The sequence below is a fragment of the Sardina pilchardus genome, chromosome 8, assembly GCF_963854185.1.
Source record: "Sardina pilchardus chromosome 8, fSarPil1.1, whole genome shotgun sequence".
Classification (NCBI taxonomy): domain Eukaryota; kingdom Metazoa; phylum Chordata; class Actinopteri; order Clupeiformes; family Clupeidae; genus Sardina; species Sardina pilchardus.
Genome location: NC_085001.1, coordinates 2105038 through 2122537, shown reverse-complemented (window position 1 = coordinate 2122537; position 17500 = coordinate 2105038). Strand labels below are relative to the sequence as shown.

Here is a 17500-nt window from a genome sequence, read left to right as displayed (position 1 = left end):
TGTGTGTGTGTGTGTGTGTGTGTGTGTGTGTGTGAGCAGTTTCATCTGGCTGATGTACTGTATTCCCTTCGACACCAACCATCACCACCACCACCATCACCACCACCATCACCAACACCATCACCAACCATCATCACCAACACCAACCATCACCAATACCAACCATCACCACCACCCACCATCACCAACACCAACCATCACCACCACCACCACCACCATCACCACCACCACCACCACCACCACCACCACCACCATCACCAACACCAACCATCACCACCACCACCACCACCATCACCACCACCACCATCACCACCATCACCACCATCACCACTTACCATCACCATCACCATCACCACCATCACCAACACCCACCATCATTAACACCACCCACCACCACCACCAACTACCATCACCAACATCCACCACCATCACTGTCCCAGATGTAACCTGCCCCAGCCCTGCATCACCTGGTGGGGTTCAGCCCTCATCACCTGGTGGGGTTCAGCCCTGCATCACCTGGTGGGGTTCAGCCCTGCATCACCTGGTGGGGTTCAGCCCTGCATCACCTGGTGGGGTTCAGCCCTGCATCACCTGGTGGGGTTCAGCCCTCAGCACCTGGGACTGGGCTGGTGTGCATGCTATCGCTAATCTGGGGGCTAAAGGGCACAGGTGCCCGGCACAGGTCACACACACACACACATACACATACAGGGGGCAACAGGACTACACCCACACACTCAGCCAGCACACACACACATACAGGGGCCAACAGGGCTACACCCACACGCTCAGTCACCACACACACACGCACGCACACACACACACACACACACACACACACACAGGGGGCAACAGGACTACACCCACAAGCTCAGTCACCACACACACACACACACACACACATACAGGGGGCAACAGGGCTACACCCACACGCTCAGTCACCACACACACACACACACACACACACACAGGGGGCAAAAGGACTACACCCACAAGCTCAGCCAGCACACACACACACACACACAGGGGGCAAAAGGACTACACCCACAAGCTCAGCCAGCACACACACACACACACACACACACACTAACACTACCACTGGCACCAGCCACACTTGCCCAACAACTGACATGACAAGCATTTGATTGAATGTTTTTGTAGGCGCTGGTACCAGCAGCAACATTCAACTTGAGAGAATATTATTTTCAGAAGTGTTTTGCCACCCTGAGGAAGACTTTGTTTACATTTGCTTTATTACATTTCATTTGGAGCTACACATCGTGTGTGCTACTCCCAACATTCAACCTCACAGCTATACGGCCAGAACCCCAGAACCCCAGAACCACAGAACTCAGAGCTATACCACCAGAACCCCAGAACCACGGAATTCATAGCTACACCATCAGAATCACGGAACTCACAGCTACACCATCAGAACCACGGAACTCATAGCTACACCATCAGAATCACGGAACTCACAACTACACTATCAGAACCACGGAACTCACAGCTACACCATCAGAACCACGGAACTGAACTCACAACTACACCATCAGAACCACTAAACCACGGAACTCACAGGTTTGGACAGAGCAGCCTTGAGCGTGTGTGTGCACATCTTTCTTAGACGGCAGCATTCAGTTCACATCCACAAGGTGAAACACACCAACAAACACATCTCGTGTGTGTGTGTGTAGTGTTCTGTGAGGCATTTCTCTCTCTCTCTCTATCTCGCTCGCCCTCTCTCTCTCTCTCTCTCAAACATACACACACACACTAAAAATATCCAAAAGAAACAATCCCCCTCTCTCTCTCACACACACAACAAATATTGAAGAATCGATGACACACTCCTGAGTTACGGAAAAGAGCAGAGGTGTGTGTGTGTGTGTGTGTAGAACAGACTAGATTAGGAGCATGTGCCACCACCTCTTCATCCATGAAGCACTGCATAGACTGAGAACACACACACACCGACACATAAGATCTGCATGTTATACACACACACACACACAACCGCGAACACACTACACACACACACACACACACACACACACACACACACACACTTAAATAGGCTGAACGACACATAATGGCTTAATGCTTTGGTTATCCTTAGCTCTTCAGCACAGCAAAGAGGGGCAGTCTGAAAAGACGAGGAGACAGAAGAGCACTCACACACACACACACACACACACACAAAAGACAGCATCCACCACTGGAGAGGCAGCTCAAAGCGATTGTGCTCCAAAGCACAAACACACACACACACACACACACACACACACACACGCGTACTGTGACCGCCGAGCCGTCCTCAGCTAAGGAGGAGAGGAGGAGAGGAGAGAAAAAAGGAGGAGAGGAGAGAAGAGAGGAGAGGAGGAGGAGAGGAGCTGCCTCAGCCTGGAGCAGGGCTAGCACCAATGCTAACACTGGAGCTAGCGAGACACAGCGCTGCATCTCCCACTGAATCAGTAATGAGGGGCAGCACACACACACACACACACACACACACACACACACACACACACACACACACACACACACACACACACACACACACACACACACACACACGGCACACAACACCACCGCCACAGCAGCTCATGTGATGACACACACACACACACACACACACTCTCTCACACATACACCCTCACACATACAAATACATCCTTTTTTCACTTGAATGCATGGATACACACACAAACACACGCACACACACAAATACACAGAGGTATACGTGCATACACATTCTCCTTTCCTCCACACACACACACACACACACACACACACACACACACGCGCCTACTCACCAGGCATGCTGATGGAGCTCCATAGAGAGCATCCGTGTTGCAGCAGGAGGATGGCGAGAGGCTCCCTCACTCAGCGCTCCATTTTCTGCCTCTGAGTGTGTGAGTGTGTGAGTGTGTGTGTGTGTGTGCGTGTGTGTGTGTGTTGCTGATCCTGCTGCTTGCAGAGGAGGATTTGTGCGCAGCAGTAGCAGCAGCAGCAGCAGCTAACACCCTCTCCTCTCCTCTCTCCTCTCTTCTACTGCCCCCTGCTACAGCACAGCCACACAGCGCACCCCTGTGTGTGTGTGTGTGTGTGTGTGTGTGTGTGTGTGTGTGTGTGTGTGTGACAGTGAGCGAGGGAGAAGGAGGCTGCCCTAGATCCTCCCTCTTTCCCTTTTAAGTGGGCCAATGCTCCCCCGCCTCTCTCTCTCTCTCTCTCTATCTCTCTCTCTCTCTCTCTCTATCTCTCTCCCTCTCTCTCTCTCTCTATCTCTCTCTTTCTCAGTAGCTGGTTGCCGAGCTGCTCATCCCTCAGCATCTTACACCTTCTCTCCCTCCGTCTCTCTCTCTCTCTCTCTCTCTCCCTCTTTTCCCCTTCCCTCGTCCCTCTCTCTCTACCCTTCCCCCTTATGTCCCACCTCCCTCTCTCTCCGACTCCCCCTTTCTATATCCCCCTCTCTCTCTCCCTCCCTCTGACCCCCCTCTCTCCCTCCCTCCCCTTCTATATCCCTCTGCCCCCCCTTTCTCTCTCTCTCTCTCTCTCTCTCTCTCTCTCTCTCTCTCTCTCTCTCTCTCTCTCTCCTCCTCCTTGCTGCTGCTTGGCTGCTGTTTTGTCAGTGTGTGGCGGAAGCATGTGCATCTAGCCCTGCCCCCTTGCCTGCCTGTGTGTGTGTGTGTGTGTGTGTGTGTGTGTGTGTGTGTGTGTGTGTGTGTGTGTGTGTGTGTGTGTTCTTTGTCCTGGGCTCTTTTGTGACCGGCTGGCCCAAGGCCCACAGTGGCACCAGTCTCTCTCTCTCTCTCTCTCTCTCTCTCTCTCACACACACACACACACACACACACACACACACACACACACACACACACACACATGCATGAATATGCAAACAGCTGACATGGAAATGGAGGTGAACACAACAGACCAGCTGAAAACACAAATGACTGCCAACGCTGAATCAGGGCCAGAACAGAGCCACATCAGAGCCACATCAGGGCCAGATCAGAGCCACATCAGGGCCACATCAGAGCCACATCAGGGCCAGAACAGAGCCACATCAGAGCCACATCAGGGCCAGATCAGAGCCACATCAGGGCCACATCAGAGCCACATCAGGGCCAGAACAGAGCCACATCAGGGCCACATCAGGGCCAGAACAGAGCCACATCAGGGCCACATCAGGGCCAGAACAGAGCCACATTAGGGCCACATCAGGGCCACATCAGGGCCAGAGCAGAGCCACATTAGGGCCACATCAGGGCCAGAACAGAGCCACATCAGGGCCAGAACAGAGCCACATCAGGGCCAGAACAGAGCCACATTAGGGCCAGATCCATTGATCATGGATGATTCAAATATATATAAAACCATCCTCCATATAAACTATGTGTTTAACATATTACACAGCTGTTTCAAGATAGATATTAAGTGTGTGTATGTGTATGTGAGTGTGTGTGTTTGTTTCAAGGTTTATAAGGACCGTTTTCAAGACATTTCACAGAGCAATGAGGACCCTCCCGTTTAGGAGGACATTTGGCTGTCCTCGTAAAATAAACCTGTTTAAACGTTTTCTCTGCATGTTTTAATACCTAAAAAGTGGTTTTCTCAAAAGTCTTTTTATACCAAAAACCTGAGATATGTTGTAAATCTGTGTGTCCGCCACTGCCCCCTATCGGCGGTCGCGGTCCCTGCATCACGACACTCAGGCGCGGGAGATTATACACAACCGCGGGAGATTATACACACAACCGCGGGAAAATAGACGCTAATTCAACACTGCGCATGCTCACATTTTGGAGAGAGCTACGTGCCTACGTCTGCCATCAGCTGATTGACTTTCCGTTCCGGAAATGCACATTGTGGAGAGCAGGTAAGAAAATGAACGAAACGTTTTAATAGATTCCAATGACAAGTAGGTATGTTAGTAGTCTAGCCCATACAATATGATTGTGGTAACTTGGTTAAAGGCTGGTTAAATGACATTGAATTACCTAATGTTAAAAAACAAAGACGTACAATTAGCCTAGGCTACAGTGTGATTTAGATATGAGTAGCCTAGCTGGTAGCTAGTTAATTCCATTTATCGATAGCCTACTACACAGCCCAGAGATAGCACCAATATACAGTCATAGACTCTATTCCAAGTTAGACTAAGCGTTTTTATTCCCGGCGATCCTCCCAGAATAAACTATTGGTAGGTAATTTACTTGATAATTTAGGGCTGTCAGCTGGCTGGCCAGGTGCATGCGATTGCCTATGCGACTGCAAGGCGACCGGAGCCTCTGATCTAGGTAGTTCATGATCTACTGTTAGCCGGCTAGGTAGCCTGGATGCCAGTGAGGTGAATATTTTAACTAGCCTACCGAAAACAAGGAGCAAAACACCCATGTTGGCAGGTAAGTTACGATCAGTATTGTTGAAAGATGGTATATCAATGTTATTCCATCTGGAAAACGTGTGTTAAGATTAACTGTATTGTATTCAGAGCAACTAACAAATGAAAACGTAGCCTACATTCAACAGGTCATGTTGGACAAACTAAGCGGTCGTCAAATAACTGCTTTATGAATACATTGGCAAACAGCTGAACACGTCTTTTGTTTTCGTTTGCTTTTCATCAGAAGCATTGGATTTTTACTAATGTCAATTCCGCTAGCAAAATGCATTCAAACGTTGCTCTTTGTGCAAATGTTAGCATTAGTTTGGGCTTCTGGCCAGGGGGGTAGGGGGTTTAAATGGCTTCGTAAGCTTTATGTTCAGCGCATACAAATGTTGACACGTTTTCACAATATATATCGTGTTGGTTAAGCTAATGATTTGCCTCAAATTGTGTCGGCTTCATCCTTTGACAGCGTAGCCTATGTCTTGTTTGTTGTTATTGTTTTTTTTCCGGTCGTGATTCTCTTCATTCGGATCAATGTTTCATAGCCACGTCTTTGGTAATGATAAAGTTAATAGTATGTCTACCAGGGGTCCTTCATTTTGGATTTTGGTTTGAGCTTCAAAACATTGCTTAGCTGGTCAACATGGCTTATGCATTGTCATAGTATCTGAGCATACGGTGGAGGATTAAGTATAGCATGATTACATTAGGGAAATGTTATGTGAATGTTATGAGAGCATAGAACTCAATTGAAACAGTTTGAATATCCCATGGTATTAGAGAGATGAAAACTCAGTAGTCAAGTTGTGTTGTTTACATTGTTGTTCTTCATTTCCTTTAAGTCATGCCACGGATAACTACTCCCCTTCAGGATGCCACTAATCACATCCTTGCAGGAAGAGACAAGAATCCAATTTCAGAAATCAAATATGTTAATCCAGTTAAAGGTGAGTGACTTTGATACACTGTAGGCTAGACTGAGGGCTTACACTAGTCGGGTTATTACCATACTAAGCTAAACTAAACATTAATGGGTGTCTGCTCTTTATTATTTCTACTGCACAAGAGGCGTGATCAATGGGCATCGTTCAAATGACTCTGTATGCTAGTCCTTCAACCAATCAGACCAATGATCTGGTACGTCTGTTGGATAAGCTAGTTTGTGATTGGACCCAAAGGTTGTGGACAGGAAGCATGGGAGATAGATGTGCAGGTTTCCAGCCTGAGCTGTCGGGCGAAATCCAAATTTGCCGGCAGGTCAGGCAGGGTTCAACCAGCCTAAGGTTACACGTCACAGGTTCATTAATTGATATTGTGACCAGTGGTTTTCAGTCTATGACTATTCATTGTACATCAATATAAATGAATAAAGTTGGTAATAGTGTTTCAATAATATTGTAGTCAATAGTGGGATTAATGTGTTATGTAGAACTAAAAAAGCATAGCCTTGTATTGTAGCAATTTATAGGAATAATTAAATTTTCTGTGATTATTTGCAGTGCTGATTTGAATCCAATGGATAGTCTGCTACCCTTGTGTCTCTAATAAGGTTGTGTCTGCAGGTCGTGGTATCTTCACTTAAGCTGTCTTCAATCAAGGAGACTTTGTGTTGGAGTATAGAGGGGAGCTCATTGATGCAGCTGAAGCTGAACATAGGCGTAAACTGTACCACAGTGCATGTTCATTCAATCTTCATGTTTGACTTCACATGGAAGCAGAAGACATGGCGGTAGGTTCAGAATGACTAATATGTTTAGATTTCTATAGTGAGAAGTCAGGATTTCTGAAGTAAAGATCTCATGTTGCAATTAACTGTGCATTGAACAGCTATACTTGTATTGGATGTTGCCATTAGTGTAGTTGCTTACAAATTAAAGTACAGTTAAAATGAATGTGTCTCTATAAGCGTCTGTTTAGTGCATGATGTTTGTACATTTGCAGTATTGATGGAGCACTTGAAGATGGATCATTTGGACGACTGGTAAACGATGAGCACTGGTCACCAAATTCCAGAATGAAGTTTATTGAAGCAGGATGAAAGCCACATCTGTGCCTTTTTGCACTGAAGGAAATTGCGTCCGGAACTGAAATCACCTTTGACTATGGTGGGAAGGAATGTCCCTGGCGCAAAGAGGTGGGTTATTTTGATTTTTTCCTTATGAATTGGTGTCAATTTGTAAACAATATAGTCTATATTTTGACATCTTGATAACAATGAAAGTATCTCTGTCTTAAAAGCCACTGTGTGTTAAGCTGTGTCAGTTTCATGATGCCACTGAAATTACACAATATCCATCACTTGCTAGTGCCAACAATTGTAACCAAAAAATAGAAGTCACTATTGGTGATATTCAGTCTGGTTTTCGGTCAATCTTGTCAGATTTATCTTGAACTTGCATGACTCGCCCAGATGATGCCAGCTAGTTTATCTGTTTGGTTTGTCCTGTATGTTTTGTAGGTTCCCCTTACTGTTATAAGCACTGCTGCCCAAGAGTCTATCTAAGACCGTTTCCAAGACCAAATCATGTCATCCACAGTCTTTATTGAAGGTCAGTTGGCTGTTTGACTCCATGTTTTATAATGTCAATGGTGTGCTGTAGATGAGGGAGAAACACTTATGCCACATATAGCCATGTTTACTGAGATTGTTTTACCTTGTGGACTTCTAAACCTATTTTGTCCCAGTGAACCATGTGAACCAGTGATGGTGTGGTTGCTTATAGAGTGAAGCACAAACCCACCCTCCCTGACCTTCCTCATATTTTTTCCTGTATTCTACAGAGACCAGAGAGAGGCCAGAAGTCCAGTCCTGCAATATGACATCAGGCAGTTTTGCTTGTGAGGTTAGGTTAAATACAGCTGTCTGTTAAAGCAATAAGTCCTATTGTTTTACAATGGCTAAGGAAAGAAGTAGGTCACAATGCAAAGCATCACCACGTACACCTGGCATACTGTAGTTATATAGTGTAGTGAATTATTCGTAATTATTCCTCTGCTTGGTTGAATTCCCCATTGTCCAGCGTTCTATAAGGGTGTGCATTAACTTTCGATATGCGCACGGCTATGAAGTAATTCCAATTTGTTGGCCGTATCACACTTGAATATTAATTCGCCAAACTCGTTGTGAAGTTTAAATGTTACGTTACATACAAGCTGTAAAATACAGACGTTCAGATCATAGTAACATTTAGCATATGACTGAGGTGGCTTTTAGCTAGTTGGGTGGCAGTAGGCTAAGAAAAATAGCAATCTTTCAAAGTTAACGTTCATCAGAATCCTGGGATATGCCAGCTTGACAACGCTTGGGATATGCCAGCTTGACACTGGGATATGCCAGCTTGACACTTTTCTAGACGGAACGTCCCACCGCTTCACGTCGGGCCGTATCACCGTCTAGAACGTGCATTAACTTTGAATAACCGCACGGCGTGTCGTCCATTATCCCTTACATAATAATTATTTCGCAAAATATATTTTGTAGGTGTACTAATGTAGAAGAAAATGCAGCCAGAAATGTGATATGGGAATTTTACAATAGAATGCTGAATGACAATACATTTAATTAAATTACATTTTTGTGTAGATGAAGTTCACATGTGCATCTTTAATGTTTAACTTGTTTAGACACAGCTCAGTGGTGCAAACATCCCTCCTGGCCAACACTCCATTGCAGAGCTTGGTGACAACGCCCATGACTTGGAACCCATTGTTTTCTCTTCAGACGTATTCAGAGGTGAGTCCCAGATTGAACAATGCTTGGTAAACGCTGGGGTCTTGCAAAGCACTGCACCTTCATATCCTGTGTTCTCCTCAACAGATGCTGAATTGAGAGCAGAGTGTCCTACACCAGACAGCCCTGCGCATGAGGTTAGTTTAAATTCAGCTGTTTATTTTGGGATGTATGGATGTAAGAATTAGAAATGATGTAGTTTCATAAGGGACACATTTGTCAATGAATTACAATTATACTGCAGGTACAGTCTGAAATTCTTTGTTGGGGCAGATAGTCATCGATTAACACTTAGTTAACCTGTCTACATCATTATGAGTGCCATGAACTTAAAGGTTTGAGTGAGGATGTCCCTTTAATGTGAAATGGAGTTGATGCCTGTTCATATTTGCATATTGTTGTCCTTTTTAGGTGCACTATGTCAGAGGTCAATGTAGCACTTCTACTGCAAAAGAGTTGATTGGAGGAGTTGGTGTCCAGCACCAGGAGGTGTCTCCCCCTGTGTTCTCAACATACCTTGCCAGTGGTCAGTGATAGTTTTGAGTAAATGTTGTTAACTTCTGGCAATGCATGTCATGCCTGCTAATGGTTTGCAGCATGAAACACATGTGGCCATCAGGCCATTTTTAGTCAGGGATGTGAGTTGAGTATGTTATGCCGTTATGTGGTTTTAGGAAAGTTGAGTTCAGTTAAGCACTGAATCTCTGTGTGTTCTCTTGTATAGAGACCAAATCAAGATTGGAGTGCCAATCATCCAGAGGCACACCAAACCACTCTGCTTGTGAGGTGAGTTTGAATTTACTTGTGTTTTGAAATTGACCAATGGTTAGTAAGCATTTTGAAGCTACAGTAGAAATGTCTTCTATTCAGTATGGGTGGTCTTTACTAACCATGGTGTCCCCCCCAACACTGGTGTTTTTCTGAGTGTGCCATACACTGGGAGTTCAATAGTGGAAATGCCTTCTATTCAGTATGGGCTGTCTTTACTAACCATGGTGTCCCCCTAACACTGGTGCTTTTCTGAGTGTGCCATACACTGGGAGCTCAATAGTGGAAATGTCTTCTCTTCAGTATGGATGGTCTTTACTAACCATGGTGTCCCCCTAACACTGGTGTTTTTCTGAGTGTGCCATACACTGGGAGCTCAATAGTGGAAATGTCTTCTATTCAGTATGGATGGTCTTTACTAACCATGGTGTCCCCCTAACACTGGTGTTTTTCTGAGTGTGCCATACACTGGGAGTTCAATAGTGGAAATGCCTTCTATTCAGTATGGATGGTCTTTACTAACCATGGTGTCCCCCTAACACTGGTGTTTTTCTGAGTGTGCCATACACTGGGAGTTCAATAGTGGAAATGCCTTCTATTCAGTATGGATGGTCTTTACTAACCATGGTGTCCCCCTAACACTGGTGTTTTTCTGAGTGTGCCATACACTGGGAGTTCAATAGTGGAAATGCCTTCTATTCAGTATGGATGGTCTTTACTAACCATGGTGTCCCCCTAACACTGGTGTTTTTCTGAGTGTGCCATACACTGGGAGTTCAATAGTGGAAGTCTGGGGGTTTGAGCATGGAGGTCATTAAAAGTCCAAAAGACAGTGTCTTTGCATACCATGAGTTTGTCTATGTTACAAACTGTCCTCACAGATGTAGCAACTATAGCACCTGCTTGTAAAGTGGCTAGTTAAGGAATAGTGTTTTCTCTCTTTAATACACATTCTTAGTTCTGGGATCTACAGTATGTGTACGTAATGCATTGTCACCTGTTTCTTGCAGCTTGATGCTGACATTTCTGATGCAGTGACATGCCCCCCTTAAAGAAAATAGTTGCTAAATCTTGTTAAACATGTTGTCTTTGCACAAACTGTATGGAGTATTCCTATCTGTACTAGTTGATACCTGTTAATCTTTGCATATTGCTTTCCTTTTTTAGATGCACTATGTCAGAGGTCAATGTAGCACTTCTACTACAAAAGAGGGGATTGGAGAAGTTGGTGTCCAGCACCAAGAGGTGTCTCCCCCTGTGTTCTCAACAGCCCTTGCCAGTGGTCAGTGATAGTTTTGAGTAAATGTTGTTAACTTTGGCATTGCATGTCATGCCTGCTAACGGTTTGCAGCATCAAAACCATATGGCAATATCAGGCCAGTTTTAGTCAGGGATGTGAGTTGAGTATGTTATGCCTTTATATGGTTTTATGACAAGCACTCAATCTCCCTGTGTTCTCTTGTGCAGAGACCAAATCCAGATTGGAGTGTCAATCATCCAGACCCGCACCAAACGACTCCGCTTGTGAGGTGAGTTTGAATTTACCTGTGTTTTGAAATTGACCAATGGTTAGAACAGGGGTGTGATAAGCAAAAAAAGGAATGCATGCACCATCTTCCTCCATGCAATGCTCGATACATATTCCTCTATTATATGCAAATCAAGTGGACAGCTGATGCATTTTGGCCTGTACTGTCCAGGGACAACAGATTGACCACCCTAAACTATACATTTTCTTAAAGCATATGGCGTGTAGATGAGATATAACAGCAGTTAAGACGTGCCCCACCTTCCTCCATGCCATTGCTAAATACAGAGTCTTCTATTATGTATATGCAAATCAAGTGGACAGCTGATACATTTTGGCCTGTACTGTCCAGGGACAACAGATTGACCACCCTAAACTATATTTCTAAAGCGTATAGCGTCCACTTGAGCTACAACGGTATTTAAAAGCAGACCCACCGTCCTCCACGCCATGCTCAATGCATAGTCCTCTATTATGTATACGCGAATCAAGTGAACGGCTGATACATTTTGACCTGTCCTGTACAGGGACAACAGATTGACCACCCTAAACTATATGCACTGCTAAAAAAAAAATAAAGGGAACACTGGTTCATAGGAGTATAGTATCAGTCAGTCATACTTGTGGGCTATTGATCTGGCCAGTTATGTAACAGAGGTGGTTGTGAATCAGGTTGACCTGCTTTGATGTCAACAGAATTTACTACAGAGGGGTATTCCACAAAGCCGGTTTTATCACAAAACCGGGTATATTGACCCAGGGCCTCAGTTCACTGCAAACTATTTGCACAGCTCTTCGTTTGCGACGTATAGTTTTCTGTACAGTATTTGAGATGCTGAGCATAGGGAAAGCTACGGTCTGCCAATCAGTGCGTAAAGTCTGTCTTGCGCTGGAGCGGTTAGTGCGCAACTTCATCCTCTTTCCTGTCCACAACTCACGAGGGTCATTAAAATGGAGTTTCACCAACTCACAGGTCACCAATGTTTTAAGTGTCTCCAAGTGGCACAGAAATTGTCCTTGCTGTTGACATTTCATATGGGTATCACTATGATACCATTCGATTACAATATTATGTCATTTGGTACATTGATGGCACAAGTGCCTATAGGCCCCAGCCAGATATGAGGCCGATTAAAAGGAAAGGCTATCACAGTATAAATGTTTAGGTAGGTATACGCGGCCTATATTGCCCATTTCCAATATCTTCAAGATAGTTTGTTAATCGCTGTCAATTGTATCATTAGATGATATGGTGCTTCGTACATGATTAGCCTATACTTATGTGGAGGCAAAATTGGCTGGTTCGGTCTACGATGCCAGGATGTAATTTGAGCTATACATTTCAACCAACTGCGTTGCATTATGAACATATCATAGAACTTTTATAATTGATGTGCTTGTGCAAGATAGCTCAAAGTTTGCATTTGGTCGCAGCGCAATTCGATGGGTAGCTCCTTTGGGATGGAGGGTATCCATGCCTCCCGACGCTCATCACCCTGTACCCTAATCCCGCTCCTGGACCACAGGCAACATTTAACCTGGCACACAGCAGAACCCGCGATTGAAAACACATTTGGGATATTGAAGTCCAAATTTCAATGCCTACGTAGTATAAGAGTGTGTCCGAACGGGCTTGTGTAATCGTTGCATGCGCCGTCCTTCACAATATAGCCATTCCGCGCAAAGAGATGTAGAAATGTTTGTGGAAAAATTATATAATTACTACCATGAATCGTAATATTTTATCTTTACTTGATCAGATGATCGCTTGGGCCCATCGGAGTAGCCTACATCTTTATAAAATAACAGGTTATGTGGTAGGAATGCTAAGAAAACTTAACTGAGATATGAATAGATTCATAGTTCAAATGTTTAGGAACGTGCTTTTGTATGCATTCACGCAGTCAGCGTTCCGCTACCAGGGTTTCTCTGAATGGCAGAGGCTTTGGTGTTACTTTTTAAAACTTTTTCTAATATATTACAGCCTGCGTTCGAGTTCTGAGAAACATGCGGCCCGTTTCTCGCCTAGAAATCTAGACGCCCCTAGTGGCAGCTAGCCTGTTTCGCCCTTTTGATCAGGATTTCCATGCTCCATACATCACGTCTTTCTAGGTTTGCCGTGTACGCGCACAACCCAGTGTTAACCAACCCCGTGTTGATTAAACTAATTCATAACCGGCGCGGTGGAACTGACAGCTCTGGTTTAGTCGGCTCAGGGTCAATCAACCTAGAGTTCAGCGTTAACTCTGTGTTTGTTAAACCTCCGTTCGTGGAATATCCCTCAGGTGTACTAGAGGGCCAACCATAAGACGACCCCAAAACAGGAATGGCTTTACAGGTGGTGGCAACTGGTAATTTTTCCATCTTCATCCTTCTTGACTGATTTTTCACTAGTTTTGCATTTGGATAGGGTCAGTGTTACTACTGGAAACATAAGCCAGTATCTGGAGCCTACAGAGGTTGCACAGGGTAGTCAAACTCCTCCAGAATGGCACACCAATACTTTCCATTGCCAAAAATATTGCTGTGTCTCCCACTGCAGTCTCAAGAGCATGGAAGAGATTCCAGGAGATAGGCAGTTGTTCTAGGAGAGCAGGGCAGAGTGGTAGAAGGTCCTTAACCCAGTAGCAGGACCAGTATCTGCTCCTTTGTGCAAGGAGGAACAGTAGAAGCCCTGCTAGAGCCTTACAGAATGACCTCCAGCAGGCCGCTGGTGTGAATGTTTCAGACCACATTGACAGAAACCGACTTCATGAGGGTGACCTGAAGGCCCGATGGCCTCTAGAGGGACCTGTGTTCCCTGCCCTGTTCTGTGCATCCCTCCAAGGGTATGCCTCCCCAGCCCATTACTGACCCACCACCAAACTGGTCATGCTGAATGATGTTACAGGCAGCATAACGTTCTCCACGACATCTCCAGACCCTTTCATGTCTGTCACATGTGCTCAGGGTGAACCTGCTCTCATCTGTGAAATAGCACAGCGCGCTAGTGTTAGACCTGCCAATATTGCATTCTATGGCAAATGCCAATTGAGCTCCACGGTGCTGGGCAGGGAACTCGGGTCCCTCTAGAGGCCATCGGGCCCTCAGGCCACCTTCATGAAGTCTGTTTCTGACAGTGTGGCCAGAGACATTCACACCAGTGACCTGCTGGAGGTCATTCTGTAAGGCTCTAGCAGGGCTTCTACTGTTCCTCCTTGCACAAAGGAGCAGATACTGGTCCTGCTACTGGGTTAAGGACCTTCTACCACTCTGCCCTGCTCTCCTAGAACAACCTGCCTGTCTCCTGGAATCTCTTCCATCTTATTGAGACTGCAGTGGGAGACAGAGCAATCTTTTTAGCAATGGAAAGTATTGGTGTGCCATTCTGGAGGAGTTGGACTACCCTGTGCAACCTCTGTAGGCTCCAGATACTGGCTTATGCTACCAGTAGTAACCCTGACCCTATCCAAATGCAAAACTAGTGAAACATCATTCAAGAAGGATGAAGATGGAAAAATTACCAGTTGCCACCACCTGTAAAGCCATTCCTGTTATGGGGTCGTCTCACAGTTGGCCCTCTAGTACACCTGTCGCAAATTTTGCTGATATCAAAGCAGGTCAATCTGATTCACAACCACCTCTGTTACATAACTGGCAAAATCAATATCCCACAAGTGTGACTGATTTGATGCCATACTCCAATGAGTGTTCCCTTTCTTTTTTTGAGCAGTGTATTTTCTAAAAGCGTATAGCGTCCACTTGAGCTATAACAGTATTTAAAGCCAGACCCACCTTCCTCCATGCCATGCTCAATGCATAGTCCTCTATTATGTATACGCAAATCAAGTGCACAGCTGATACATTTTGGCCTGTACTGTACAGGGACAACATATTGACCACCCTAAACTATACATTTTCTAAAAGCATATGGCGTGTAGACGAGATCAGTGTTTCCCACAGATTAGAAGGCAATGTGTGGTGGTCGCCCCATGTCTGACGGGGGGGGGGGGCACCCATATTTTTCATTGCATCGCCTTTTTATCGTTCTCCTTTCATATAATGTATTTCTTTTTTTTTTTACCCAGATGTTAAGCTTGTCTTGATTTGAAACACACACACATTATGTAATTATTTACATTATATAGGCCTATACTGACATTTCTGATATTCATAACAGCAACCTTTATGCAGATTATAGCCTACTATTCATATTACAACTCCACTTCTTAAATTCAGCTGTCTGGTTGAACCCTCAAAATATTGTAAACGTAGCAGGCTACGCTTATCATACTCTACTGGTTGGACTATTCAGTTTCCCCACATGTGTTTAAGTTTCAAGGTAAGCTAATACTTTTTCTTCTTGGGACAGGCCCTTTTAAGTCTTGGAGTTGAAAAACATTGTTGGTCAATCAACTTGAATGCAAATGTCTGCAGCATAGCCTACTAATGATGCTAACCGAATATAACAGTAATTTAGCTAGTCGTCTTCTGTGCGTCAATACGTCCACGATTGTGAATGTTTTATTTGGATTAAATGTGCATGTGGAGGGCGGCTGTCCATTGAGCACGCACGAGAGCGGGCCAAGGAGAATGAGTTTACTTCTACTGTTTGGTAATTAAGTTGCACGTATAGACTACAAAAGTTGCGGGAGAACTTTATGCTTCTACCCGAGCAGCGTCAGGTGCGTCAGTGCGACCACCGACCACGCTTCCAGGTATGATCTCGTTGGTTTTCAAGGAGACAGACAGCCGCGGTGTGCACGGAGGGTAGGGGCTGTGCGTGTGTCTGTGTGAATGAGAGACAGACGCGCGAGTGACAGAGAGGGAGCGCAGGGAAAGGAAATTCAGCTTTACGAATGCTGCGTGTTTTTCAATAGCGTTTCAAAATAAGAATAAATAAATAAATAAAAGAATAACGAAACGCAATATGTGGCGGCCGGTGCTGAATCTGTGGCGCACCGCCACAAATTTGTCTATGTGTGGGAAACACTTGAGCTATAACAGTATTTAAAACCAGACCCACCTTCCTCCATGCCATGCTCAATGCATAGTCCTCTATTATGTTTACGCAAATCAAGTGCACGGCTGATACATTTTGGCCTGTACTGTACAGGGACAACAGATTGACCACCCTAAACTATACGTTTTCTAAAAGTATGTGGCGTGTAGATGAGATATAATAGCAGTTAAGACGTGTCCCACCTTCATCCATGCCATGCTCAATACATAGTCCTCTATTATGTATATGCATATCAAGTGGACAGCTGATACATGTTGGCCTGTACTGTCCAGGGACAACAGATTGACCACCCTAAACTATATATTTTCTAAAAGCGTATAGTGTCCACTTGAGCTATGACAGTATTTAAAACCAGACCCACCTTCCTCCATGCCATGCTCAATGCATAGTCCTCTATTATGTATACGCAAATCAAGTGCACGGCTGATACATTTTGGCCTGTACTGTACAGGGACAACAGATTGACCACCCTAAACTATACATTTTCTAAAAGTATATGGCGTGTAGATGAGATATAATAGCAGTTAAGACGTGTCCCACCTTCATCCATGCCATGCTCAATACATAGTACTCTATTATGTATATGCATATCAAGTGAACGGCTGATACATTTTGGCCTGTACTGTCCAGGGACAACAGATTGACCACCCTAAACTATATATTTTCTAAAAGCGTATAGCCTCCACTTGAGCTATAACAGTATTTAAAACAAGACCCACCTTCCTTCATGCTATTCTTCAAGGTTCTGTTATATGTGATCATAAGAACAAAACTCAGTGTATCTATACGAACGGTGTGGGTCTCATTTTCAGGCTACACATATAAAAGCATATAAAGAAGCGAGATGTATTTGGCTTTTCATGATCACGCACATCTTGTCTACACAAGTTCCAGCTTGTTTGGCAATTTTGAACAGCAACATCTCTACCTGTAAGTACATATTTAAGGTACATATTTTAATATATATATATTTTTTTATCTTCCAATCTTTTTTTAATTGTTCAGGTTTCATCAAGGTGGTGTGTGAAGAGACCGTGGTCTGAGGAGGAGATACAAGCTGTGATGAAACATATGAGGCC

At 44.7% G+C, this 17500-nt stretch overlaps 2 protein-coding genes across 2 annotated transcripts in view; one reads left to right on the top strand and one right to left on the bottom strand.

Annotated features, from left to right (window-relative positions):
• The window catches only part of dab2ipa (DAB2 interacting protein a), a 90145-nt gene that overhangs the window by 52198 nt on the left and 20447 nt on the right, over window positions 1-17500 (bottom strand). The window lies entirely within an intron of this gene.
• Window positions 7901-13713, top strand: LOC134088556 (uncharacterized). The gene is made up of 9 exons (XM_062542564.1): window positions 7901-7942; window positions 8175-8236; window positions 9018-9126; window positions 9211-9260; window positions 9535-9649; window positions 9848-9909; window positions 11059-11173; window positions 11359-11420; window positions 13705-13713. Exons 1-9 carry the CDS (start codon window positions 7918-7920, stop codon window positions 13711-13713), a joined length of 609 nt encoding a protein of 202 aa, XP_062398548.1. The 5' UTR covers window positions 7901-7917.